Source organism: Protomyctophum parallelum, assembly GCF_964188405.1.
Source record: "Protomyctophum parallelum genome assembly, chromosome: 21".
NCBI classification, from domain to species: Eukaryota; Metazoa; Chordata; class Actinopteri; order Myctophiformes; family Myctophidae; genus Protomyctophum; species Protomyctophum parallelum.
Window position 1 is genome coordinate 22,886,855 of NC_139713.1, and position 13,027 is coordinate 22,899,881.

General features: G+C 45.0%; 1 protein-coding gene across 4 annotated transcripts in view; it reads right to left on the reverse strand.

Moving 5' to 3' along the window:
• Window positions 1-1,487: 1,487 nt before the first annotated feature.
• Window positions 1,488-13,027, reverse strand: part of zbtb7c (zinc finger and BTB domain containing 7C) — a 35,495-nt gene continuing 23,955 nt past the window's right edge. For all 4 annotated transcript variants that reach the window (XM_083794438.1, XM_083794441.1, XM_083794439.1 and 1 more), the window contains 4 exons: window positions 6,892-7,137; window positions 5,944-6,434; window positions 4,213-4,904; window positions 1,488-2,572 (listed from right to left, as the gene is read on the reverse strand). In XM_083794438.1, coding sequence (XP_083650564.1) covers window positions 1,948-2,572; window positions 4,213-4,904; window positions 5,944-6,434; window positions 6,892-7,137 — 2,054 coding nt within the window. In that variant the 3' untranslated portion in view covers window positions 1,488-1,947. The remainder of the gene's footprint in view (window positions 2,573-4,212; window positions 4,905-5,943; window positions 6,435-6,891; window positions 7,138-13,027) is intronic.

Below are 13,027 nucleotides of genomic sequence, written 5' to 3' on the forward strand. Positions count from 1 at the left end.
TCCACGGTGTTGTGTGGACGTAGAGAGCTCCTGAATGAGTCCTCCACAACATCGATGCATTGTGCGCTGACATCAGTGATTCTGACATAAATGGACGGAGACAAAACGAATCCTTGTTTACATGCCTCAAAGCATTTCATAGGAATAGGCCTATATATTACTTTCCCCCTGTTGATTTTTCCTACCAGAGACAAACCAACCAGAGCGAACCCAATCAGAATACATTTACTCGCTGATGTTGATCAGAATCTCAAAAGGTTCATATTCTACCACCCCTCTCAACCCGAATCCCTCCCGATCATCAGACAGGATCCAATTGAGGTGTTCAATGAGGCATTTGTATTCAGATTCAGCTGTCATTCTGAATAATAGTGGACTATTATGGTGCATCTAAACCGATTGTCTGCAGTGATTGTCTGGAGTGATTGAACTGAATCTGATCTTGTCCAAGAACCTATAGTTTCTGTAGTTATATTGAAACATGGCATGTGATGCAGGCCATATTTACATCAGTGATCCTTGGCCTATAGCAGTGGGGAGGAGAATGGGTTCATTCTGAATTTAAAACATCACTTGTTTGTTGCCTTAACTGAAAATAATAAATAATAAAATATATATTCTAACGAGGCTCATAAACAGCTCATAAACAAACCGGATGTTTGTCCAGTGCGGACAAACATGATTAGCATAGGCCTACTGTATATTCAGAAATGAAGTACTTACAGCAATTTTGGAATAACTGCCATACCATACTAATTGCAGTCATCATCAAAACTCAGTGTGTTGTAGCTGAAATATTATGCTTTGAGATTACACGTGTGAAATTAATGGATACATGCACGGAAATTGTCTTTTTTTAATACATCTACAGGAACAAAGTTTCCCTATTATGGCACTGTGTGTGCCATGAATAAACAGGCTTTCGCTGAGTGATTTCGAATGATTCAATATCTTTATGACTTTACGGTTCCTCAAGCCAGTCTTAGGAAATGTTTCTTTTCTGGGAGAACATTAGTGTGAAATTTGAGTGTTTCTTCGTGTTTTTCTTTCTCTGTCACTGATTTTTTTTTAATTTAGCTTGAGATGGGTCAGAGACCGAGACGGGAGAGAGGAGACCTGCTGCTTTACGGCCAAGCTACACCGGGCATGTGTGCGTTTGACGTAAGCGCACTGCGCGCACAAAGTATGCGTGCGAAATGCCCCGGCTACACCAGATCTGCATACGCACATACAAAAATTAGAACCGATCCTATTTTTAGAGCACGCGTAGGATGGCCCGCGGTATCCGTGCGTCTGGTGTAGCTGATATCATTGACATATATTGGTCCTATCCAAACGCTCTATGCGCGCAGTAAACGCGTGCAGTAAACGCGTGCAGTAAACGCATACGCACGCGCGCAAAATTGCCTTGTGTAGCTTGGCCGTTAGTCACTATCCTGATTGTGTTTTGCTCCTTATTATGTGTGATGATCTCTATTAGCCACACACACACACACACACACACACACACACACACACACACACACACGTGCGCCATACTGAGGCTAAAATGACTCTGGTCTGAAAACACCTGGAAAACATTTGCAACTGTACTCTATTTACCGTAATACATGTGAGATCTACTGATTCTAGCCACAACAACAGTTCATTGAAATCACCTCTCTCCCTGAAACCTTCAATAGCTGCTTATAGCCTCCTTAAACCCTATATATTCGGGTGACCGAGGTCCCCCAGGGATCTGTACTAGGTCCACTAGTATTTGCCTCTACGCCAAATCCCTTTGCCGAACATAATCAATCTACAAGCTCACAACGCGTCGCTTTGCGACATGTTTTGGGCTTGTAGATCAGCTATTCTTCACTGAATATCCGCCCTCCAGAATCGGGACTCGACGCATTAATGTGCTAGCCTAGGCCACACAATGATGTTTTAGTTCAGCCGACAGGTTCAGGGCAGCGCAGCGCACGCTCCAGCCTCAGTCCACGTTTCAGAGGTCGCCTTAAAGAACGGAGAGCGGGTAAGCACCTCCTCTCCGGCCAGTGCAAAGGCAAAAACGCCTCTCTGCCTTTCCGCCCCTGCCCTGTCCTCCCCCGCTATAATGTGTTTCCTCTCCGCTATGCGTTCCTCCCTGCCGGCGGCGTCCACGCTCTTATATCTGAGGCCCCTGTTGCCGTGCAGGCCGAACATCTCCCCCATCAGTTCGTGACTCTTGACCCTTTGGAACGTGGGGCCGCCCAGCCGGCCCTCCTCGAACCGACTGGCGGCGGAGGAGGCCGTCGTCGGTGGACACAGGAAGCTCGCGGGGCCCGGGGCGGACGTCCTCCAGGCGGCCGGCTTGCGGCCCCGCCGGGGCCGGGACGTCCGGCAGCTCTGGCGCTTGATGTGCCGGTGCAGGTGGTCGGAGCGCGTGAAGCTCTTGTAGCAGTGCTCGCACTGGTAGGGCCGCACTCCCGTGTGGATGCGCAGGTGGTTCTTCAGGTCGTAGTTGTGCACGAACTTGGAGTTGCAGTGGAGGCAGATGTACGGGCGCTCGCCCGTGTGCTTCCTCATGTGGATCTTCAGCTTGTCCTGTCTGTTGGAAGGAGCAGAACAAAACGTCTGCTCAGTTTATTTGGCCAGAACGTTTGGTCATGCCAATACTTTATAAGTATACTTTGAATTCAGGACTTTTACTTGTAACAGAGTAATTCTATATTGCACTATTGATACTTTAACTTAAGTTAAAAAAAAGAAAAAAATTGTACTTTTTTCCAGCACTGGTGTTAACCACTTAAGTGAGACACCATTGTGCATACAAAACAAATCGCAGATCTTCTAAGCTCTGTAAGTTTGTAGATCGCATCACTGGCGTACGTGTATAAATTAAGTATATAGCCGTAGGCTAGGACACCAGAGTTGATGACAATTATTGTAAATACAATATTTCTTTGCTATTTTGTATTCCACATTTTGAACGAGACTGATAATCTGTCTCAAGATTGTCCATACAGTAGTTGTATAGTACTGGTGTATAGTACTGCATGCCCAAGTAGTATGACGTACTGTAGGTGTCTGAGGCATTACATTAATACATAGAAACCACCTCGATGGGACTTTCCACTTGCAAAAACATGGGGTTCTTTGCTTTTGCTTCATAAATTATATATATTTTTTCTGTAAATTATGATTGTTTCCTGTGGCTTACTAAAAGATAGTCAAGCGCAGCCAGACAATCGGAGATCTCCGCCTACCAATACGTTGTTTGGTGACATCTAAATTTAGTGTAGTGGCTAAAACTGGGTGGAAACAATTCTGAGAATATATACAGTATACAAAATAACTGCATTGCAGAACCAATGAAATTACTTTTGGGGTGGCCTTTCATGTTGGGACAGGGATATGAGTTTGTTTTCAGAGCAGTAGGTTTGACTGCGCTGTTTTTTCTCTGTAGCGTTCTAGCCACTAGATTGAATTTAGATTTCACCAGACGTAGGCGTAGTTTTCCGATTGTCTGGTCGAGACTAACTACTGATCGTAGATAATGAACACGAGTCCCTGATTGTAAACAGTAGTAACTTATTAACTAAGTAGATTTATTTAAGTACGATTTTGAGGTATTTGAACTTTATTTGAGCATAATAATCATAATCATAATCTTGTACTTTTTCTACATTTATTTGAAGTTTCTTTGTAGATTTTTGATTATTATGATATTTCTTTCCACATTTAAAACTCAAAATATTTATTTTTTATATACAAACTTGAAATAATTATGTGACATTATGCACATTGAGTACATTTACATTTGGTACTTTAAGTAGCCTACATTTTTATGTTAATACTTTTGTACTTTTACTCAAGTACATTTAGAATTCCAGACTTTTACTTGTAACGGAGTATTTCTACATTGCAGTATTGATACTTTTGCTTAAGTAAAAATAATCACACCTGGGTGAAGTGAGGGGCGCTCTTATCATCATACATCATCATAGCATATTCCGTGCTCAACCAATCAAATCATCACTTTTGGCGTCTTCACTTTTCTGCCCTCACTTTTATCTTCAATATGTACTTTGCTCAGCCAATCAAATCATCGCTATGGGGTGATCAGCCAATCACAAGCCAATGTTTGTGTTTACACACACACCCGGAAAGCTGGTCATAGGAGGGGCTCAAAAGTTGAGTACTTTTTCCACCACTGGTTATACTAAGTGAGGTTTTAGTAGTAAGTACCTGGTGAATCGCACTTCACAGATGGTGCACATGTATGGTTTCTCTCCCGTGTGCGTCCTCATGTGCCGTGGCAGTTTCCCAGCGCCCTGGATGACTTTGTTGCAGATGGGACACTGCTGCGACGCCTTAGGCTTCATCTTCCTCTCCTCCTCCAGCTGCCAAGGAGGGAACAGCGCCCCCAGGTGGGACGCCGAGCTCAGGAAACTCAAGTAGGAGCGGAAGTCGGCCTCGTCCTTGATTTGGCCCAGCGGGTGGCCCTCCGCCGACCCCGACCCCGGGGCGACCACGCCGCCCAGTCCAGAGCCGACAAACTCCTTCAGGAAGTCGCCGTGAAGCAGACCGGTCGGAACTTCCTCTTTCATCTCCTCCTTTATGACGGCTCGCTTGATAGCCAGGTCGAGCGGTCTGGAGTTCTCCAGGTGGCTTCGTCCAGAAGCGCCGTAAGGGTGTTGTCGAGGCCTGGCCGGCAGAGGGCCTCCCGTGTGGGACGACGGCGGGTGGTGGTGGCCGCCGGCGTCCAAGACCTGCTGGGGGAAGCTGGGGAAGTCCGTGGCCCACATGGAGGGGTAGAACCCGGGCAGGAGAGGGGAGAAGTTGGCCCTCCTGTCCAGCACTGACATGCGAGGGCACAGCCCTTCCTGGAGGAGGGACTCGATGGAGAAGTCCTTCAGCGCCCGGCTCTCCATGCTCTCCTACAACACAGCACAGCACAACGTCAGTGCGCAAACACAACATGGACCATTCACTACCCCTACCCGTATATTTACAAATAGTAGCCCTGCCTCAAATAGCCTCACGGTTCTTTCTAATAGGCTGGCGTCTGACACCATTTTGTGTATTAAATGCCCTGTCCAAAGAAAAACCAGGGCTATTATTTGCAGTTTCTTCAACCTAATTTGGGTCCGACCAGGCTATTATTGCAGTTTCTTCAGCCTAATTTGGGTCCGACCAGGCTATTATTGCAGTTTCTTCAGCCTAATTTGGGTCCGACCAGGCTATTATTGCAGTTTCTGCCGGTGAAAAAATTAATCAAAACCTGAAAAATTGTTCCTTTTAACACCCAGGGTCCAAAACGATGTTGTGTATTAAACACACAGGCTACTATTTGGAAATATACAGTATTTATTTTAACCTTAAAGCTGCAATCCAAAATGTTTTCATTAATAAAAGGTTATGTTAAACAATGTGTATGGTACATCTGCAGTGGTTGGAGCAGGTTGTCTCCCTACTCTTCTACTGATACATGTAGGCCCTGCTGTCGGATAGGCCACCTATGTGTTGTAGTACTGCCTGAAGACTAAATCGGCAAATGTGACAGTATTTCTCAAAGCGGGGTCCAGGGAACCTTAGGGGCTCAAAATTGACCCTTACAGTTCTGTAACTCTGAGAGTTTTCAAATGGAACCAAATGGATTATGGGTCCTTGGTTCCTTCTCCTTTCCACCAAAGGAACTTTGGTTCTAGAACTGGTTCCGTTCTAGATTCTTGGAACCTTGGTGCTTTCACGGAACCGGAGGCCAGGTTTTGGTTCCAATTCTGAACCAACTTTTAGGGTCTTCTGAACCAATTAATTTAAAGTGGAAACACTCTGAACTGGTTGGGAAAGAAAGAACAGAACGGGTTCAACCCCTTTACTACTTTCAACCTATCAATAAAGGCAGAAAAAGCAAAAATAAATAAATTGGGCCTTTAAGGAGAACCAAGGAAATCATGATTATGTTAGACGACCGACCTGTTTTCCACACATTGTGTCTGGGGACTGGGACTGGGAGGAGTCTCTGTGGAGGTCGTACTGGTACTGAGAGGTACTGGGAGGACTGGAGTCTCCTCTCTCTCTGGGCGTCCGCTCGCCCCTGCTCCCGGACGAACGCGTCGACCTCTCGCTGGCGTTGTCCTCCTCATCCTGCTCCTCCTTCTGTGAGCCGCCCTCTTCCTCCTCCTCCTCTTCCTCCTCATCCTCTTCTCCTTCCTCTTCATCGTCCTCTCCTTCCTCCCTTCCTCCTCCGCCTCCACCTCCTCCGTCGTTCATGATCTCCAGGCAAACGTCGATGATGCACGGGATCTCCAGCATCTGCGCCGCGTTCAGGATCTCCTTGACGTTGGACGCCGTCACCGTGAGCGTGGACGTGTAGGCGAACTCCAGGATGGCCGTGAGCGACTCGGACGCCACGAAGTCGATCTCATACACCGCCGCCGTCTGGTGGTGGTCGCCACTGCCTAGGGCTGTCACCATTACACATTTCAGTTGACGATGAATTGTCACATTAATACTTAAGATTAACAATTTAGTTAGGTGTTTTTGGAACATACAGTATAAATACAATTTTTATTTGTGTTTGGTTTTTAGCCTTCATAATCACAAATTGCACAGGGCAGATATGACATATTATTCAGGGCTTAAAGTTCTCAGGGGTCATTTAATGAGATCAGTGAAGATTTGCAAAAAACCTTGGGATTGTTTTTGGCTTTAAGCTCTGATTATTTCTCATATTATTTTGGAATTCATTTCTTCAGGTTTTTAATAGTGGAAATAGCTGATCTACAAGCTTACAACACGTCACTATTTTTGGAAAATGTCCGTACATTTGTCAACGTGGAAACGATTATGACGAAAGAATTGCGATCATCTCAAACAATCGCAATTAGGCGATCATGCATATTAATAACTGACGGGCCTTACCACTGCCGTCGGCCGTGGCCACCGTGAAGAGCTTCTTGAAGTACTGGCTGCAGGCGGCCAGCACCGAGCGGTGCGTCCGGTACTCGTGGTCGCGCACGATCAGCACCACGTCGCAGAGGAGGCCGTCGCGGCGCTGCTCGTTGAGGCTGCACAGGACGTCACTGCTGTGGTTGGGGAAGGGGATCCCGATCAGGTCCTCTTCTCTGTGCCGCGCCATGCCGAGTCTTCTGAACGTCGGACCGCTCCCTATAGGTGAGGGACGGAAAGAAAATACCCGTCACTACAACTGGAATACATTTGTAACGATGGGTTGCCATTTGTTCCACCCAAAAAGTTGCACGCACACGCATAGTGTGCGCTCTGAAAATCAGGCCTGCATTGGACAGTCTGGCAATTCTGGCATATGCCAGAAGGGCTGACCAGTCATGGTGCCGGGGCTGAGCCAAAACAATAAGAAAAAGTAATACAAAAATACATAGTGTCTTTGGGCCGGTGAAGACCACAAATGCCAGGGTGATTTCCTGTGCCAGTCCGTGCCTGCTGAAAATAGCCGATCTACAGTACAAGGATGCAATGTAGATTTGTTTCGTGTCTATTTTCACCTCTCTCATATTCATGTCTGTTTGACGTTTCATAGCTTCTCTGAATCATTAACAGGAAATGTGTACAATTTCAGTAACAAGTTAATTCCCCCAGCAGTGAAAATGACAGGTAATCCTTCACCCAATCTAGTATTTTCTGTTTAAAAAAATAATGCTATGCTATGCAATTCCCACATGATTTTAAAGCCATGATGATAAAGCCATCATGTGCCATGTAATTTGATATTCTTTTGTGTAACATAGGATGCATAGTTCATTTCGAAACAGTGCAAAGCGTCTGGATCCAGCGATTTTGTTTTGGCTAAATGCTAAATGTAAAAAAAGAGGTGCAAGAAACCTTTCACCCACTCTATTAGACTTGCAAACTTAATAAACAATACATCAAATGTCTTTGTTCCATTTTATAGCCTGTCAAACAACAACGGAGGACTGATAGTGTATAGTTCCTGCTGCTCGGTCTCTCTGTTATCAGATATGAGCAAAAAAGCATGTTTATATCTGAAGTCTGTAGAGAGAAAAAAAATGATGTGTTGTGGAAAGAAATGAAGAGGGGAAACAAAGGAGGTCAGATTGTACTCTAGATTTAGTATCCTGTAAAAAAAACAAAAAAACCCGCTTTTTTCCAATCCCCACTCTCCTTCAAAGCAGCCACTTCAACATCAATTTCTTCCTTCACACAGGAGATATTGTCTTATTTTAGTCTTTTTTTCTCTCTCTCTCGCTCTCTTTTCTTCCCTCCCTCTCTGAATTCCACAGCTGTCTGAGTTCCTACCTGTTGATTCACTACTAGTGTTTACAGTGGAGGGTAAAAAGTGCCGTTGGCAGTGTGCTCATTCATTCACGTCCTATGAATAGAGCATAAACTTAGCCCGTCCACACTCGGCGGTCACCGGAGGCATGTGTGGATAAATACTTTGAAGCAGCAACCGGCTCGCCACAGCTGCATTGTTGTTGACAGGCTCCAAAAAACCAGTGGCTTCCCGGCCACGCATACTTAGGGTCGCGGCCCGTTTCTGGGTCACGGACCCATTTTTCTGTGGGTCGTGATGAGTATAAAATAGCATATCTACAAGCTCTCACCGTGTCGCAATGGGACACGTTGAGAGCTTGAAGATCTGTTGTTATCACTATCTCTGAAATGGGGCTTAAAGTGATTAATTAATAATGTATTTATTTTAAGTTTGGCTCCTGCAGGGGAGACACCAAACTCCTCTTGGATCTGGAGCTGAAAACATTTTGGGAACTATTCAACCGGGAGGTAGACTGACACACTGGCCTGTTCTCATGCATGAGAGACAACTCTTCCAGCGGAATAAAAAGCCTTTAGTTCGCCCAGGTATACAAGTTGAAGACGATTATTCTTATGTGTAGTTTATTCTTGTCGATCTTGTTGCTAGGGAACGGTTGCTATGTTGATGCCACCGATGCAGTTTAGACGTAATGAAAAAAAATCTATAGAGGGGGTGGTGGTTTCATTATAAGATATCATAGACCCACAGACTTAATGATAAATCTACTCTACAAGTACCATTAAGCATAATGAAAGTATGTTGTACTTTTGTCGTGCGCCAGTGTCACTTAAGCGCGATGAGATCACTTTTCTTCCCCAACACAACCGACATTGCTTAGTTCAAGTATACATTAGGCGTAACAGTTGATAGATAAATAGTATAATAATAACACATTTACAATGCCAGGGGAGTGTTTTATAGCCTCTATAACGAAGTGTCCAGTGTTATCCTAATAGTATGTCATTAGATTTGTGTATATTAGGATACCATATGGTGTCCTAGAGGATAATGCTGCATGGCACACTAAAGTCCCCTACAAAGGCTAAAGGTGTCTCCCTTCACTTTCCTGAGTCATAAATTGGATAGTGATGTTGACACCAGTCTTACTTAACCACTCAGAAACCACTTAAACCCTATACTTAGTCGACTGGCAACCCCCAGGGCTTGACGCCCCCTTGTTTTTGCTCTATACTGAAATATCTTCACAGAAAATAGCTGATAGCTCATAACATCTCATGCTCAAGCTGGTGTTTGTAGATCAGCATTTTGTTTGCTGTGAATGATCGCCCCCAGAATAGGGGTGCTAGGGTTCATGTGAGCACAGCCTAATTCATACTTTATATACGCTGGTCACTGTTTGTGCGGATATTTCAGAGATTTTCTGGTGTTTCTTTTTTATTCTTTCATAATTTTCCAGGTTCAACTGGACCACGCGTGCACGTGCACGCGCTACACACACGCACGCACACACACACGCAATACCCCATAAAAAGTGATGGGCTAAGAGGTGTGCGTCTCCCAATGAAGAGAGCATGAGAGAGATAGAGAGAGAGAGAGAGAGGGAAAGAGAGCCCGACAGAGATCAGATGGCCCTGAAAGTTCCCCAACAGGTTGCACAAACACCAGTGCAGTGCAAGAGGCCCCTCCCTGTGACAGCCTGCCAAGGCAAACAATAGAACTGAGCTTACAACAACACAGAGTGGATAGGAGAGCCAGAGGGGTGGGTGGGGGGGGGGGGGGGGGCTGGAGGGCCCAGCCTACCCCCCCCCCCCCCCCCCTCCCGACAGTGGTGGAAGGTAACTCAATAAATCTACTCAAGTACTGTACTTACAGTAAGTACAATTTAATGGTCTTTTTTTTACTTACTCCAATTTTCAATTTTCTACTACACTACATCTCAGAGGCAGATATTGTACTTTTGTTACTAGTTACTTTGTAGATTTTGATTATTATTGCAAAACAAATTCTGCCATATATCCATATAATTATACAAATATTGTGAGCTTGTAGATCCGCTGTTTTCAAAAGGTTTTTAATAGATTTGAACACTAGTGAAAATGGGACATTCTGCATAATGAGTCCTTTCTACTTTTGGCACTTTTAAGTACATTTTGGTACCAATAATGTGTTCCGGACTTGTACTTGTAACGGATATCTCTCTCGGACAGACACGTGCGTCTGACGTAGCGGCCTGCATGCCTAGCGGCCCCACAGCTATAGCGCCACTCCCCTGCGTTCCCACTGTTTTCCCTCCTGCCTGCCACTACAGTATAGAGCTATGCGCTTAGCGGCCGGGCCCCTAATTACACTGTGGAGAGGATCTGAGAAAGATGTGCCACATAGACAGGGAGGGGAGGGGAGGGGAGGGGAGGGGAGGGAGGGCACGCTGTTCCCACCACAAGGTCCTGGAGCGACGCTTCATCATGTCAAAGTCAAGCCGTGTCGTTAACCCGTTGGGCTGCGACACCGCCGCCACTCCCCTGGACCCGTCCAAACAGCCAGGGTGCGGAGGGAGCGAGGGATGCTACTTGTTGAAGGGCAATGAGTCAAATTGTATCCGTGTTTATGCTTATGAAGTCATACTGTACAATCACACTATGGTGTCTTGCATTATTTATTTTTCCCCCCTTTTTTTTCCTCATAGTTGTATCTCCTTTTCTGTATCTGTCCTGTGTTTCATAACTGCGGTATTGCCATGACAAATTAATGTCCCTCGTGGGATCAATACAGGTCTATCGATGGATCTACATAAATGTGATCTGAGGTGACTTAATGTCCTGACCTTTTCGAGTCATACTGAGTACTGTCCATTTTAGTAGTCTTTTTTTTTTTTTTTTGTGACACACCGGGCTGGTTTCATTGCCTGTGATTCCCAGAATTCACCACTCCAAGACGAATGCTGCAGGGTCCTAGTAGCACCGAGGTTATCTATCTATCTATCACACAGCATGACTTTAAGTGTATTTAGCATTGATCGTTTAAATGAATAAAGAGAATGAAGTGAATGAAAGCTTGTTTGACTAGTATATATAACTTAACCACAAGCTTGTAATTAACCATGTCTGAACATAAACTCTTATGACAATCATCAATTATAGTAGCCTAGACTATGCCTTTTTTTAAATGGCTGCAAAGGCTCACAGAATTATATATTGAGTGACTCTACCCAACAGGACTTTCAGAGGTTTTTATATTTAGTTTGTATTGAGTTAAATGTCAACACCCCTCAAACTGACTGCTGATGGACAGTCTGCCTACACTCACTGTAAAGTTCTATGCATGTGTAACTCTGAGAGTGTACCAATGTGCTTACATTTGTACTCAGAGTTAAATGAACACTGACAGTTTTTCTGTGTGCGCATGACATTCTCCTGTCATGTGTCAGTTAGTCACCAACACGTTCAACTCTAGGCTGTACCATGCAGACACCTCGAATCATGTGTCACATCCTTCTGCATCCAAACTTGGTTGTGACCACCTACTCTCCTCTCCCCTCCCCCTCCTCTCCTCAGCCCTCCTCTCCTGTCCTCTCCCCCTCCTCTCCTGTCCTCTCCCCCTCCTCTCCTGTCCTCTCCCCCTCCTCTCCTTTCCTCAGCCCTCCTCTCCTGTCCTCTCCCCCTCCTCTCCTCTCCTCTCCTCAGCCCTCCTCTCCTGTCCTCACCCCCTCCTCTCCTTTCCTCAGCCCTCCTCTCCTGTCTTGCCCTCTTCTCCCCTTGTCTCGTCTGCTGCTGTTATTTCTTTGCAGCCGTACCATCATTATGTCCAGACTCTAGTAACTAGCCGGGGCTCTCAGTGTGTCCCCAGCCCTGACCACTCAGGCCAAAAATGAACAGCTAATGTCCATCTCATCCCCCCCCCCCCCCCCCTGTCACAGACAGACAGACACTCATTTGGCCTGTAAGCTACAGCAGATAAAACCTCCTTTAGCCCTGTCAGACCAGAACATTCACTCATGGGCCCACACCAGCTAAATCACCAGCCGCCAAAGTTGTCCCCTGTCACACGCTGGCCCATAACAAACACCTGCTCCCACAACTGTCATGGATGGACAATCGCACAGGCAAAATAATTGATGTCATTGACAGCTACAATCCGCCCCCCTTATTAGGAGCAGACATTCATTTGCCTCATATAAGCCGGTCTAGAATATAATCACACAAAAGGTTCAGCACCGGCTCGGGAGACACCCGTACCAATAATATAATGAACTAACATTTCCAACTTATAGCAAGAACATAACTTTATGGAGCCCTTAGGCAGCGGTGCAAAGTAACTAAGCATATTTACTCAAGTACTGTACTTATACAGTACATGTAATAGGGGTATGGTATATGGTGTGGGGCAATTTGACTTTACTTGAGTATTTCCATTTTTCAATACTTCTACTCCACATACATCTGAAGGCAAATGTTGTGCTTTTCTCCCCACTACAATCTTTTGACAGCTTTACTATACTAGTACTACTACTATACTAGATTTAGTATTATTACAAAGCATCCTTTAAGCAATTAAGCCCTATTTTATACTATTCAAAAATACCTCGCATAGTGACAGAGTGAGCTTGTAGATTTTAGAAATGGAACATTCTATAGCCTACAGTATATGAGTACTGTAGGTAGGCCTATACATTGATGAATACAGGCATTTTATTTTTTATTTCTATATTGTGGTATTGCTACTTTTACTTTAAAAATAAATAAATAAATACAAATCTTCCACCACTTCCCTTAGGTATCAGCATGA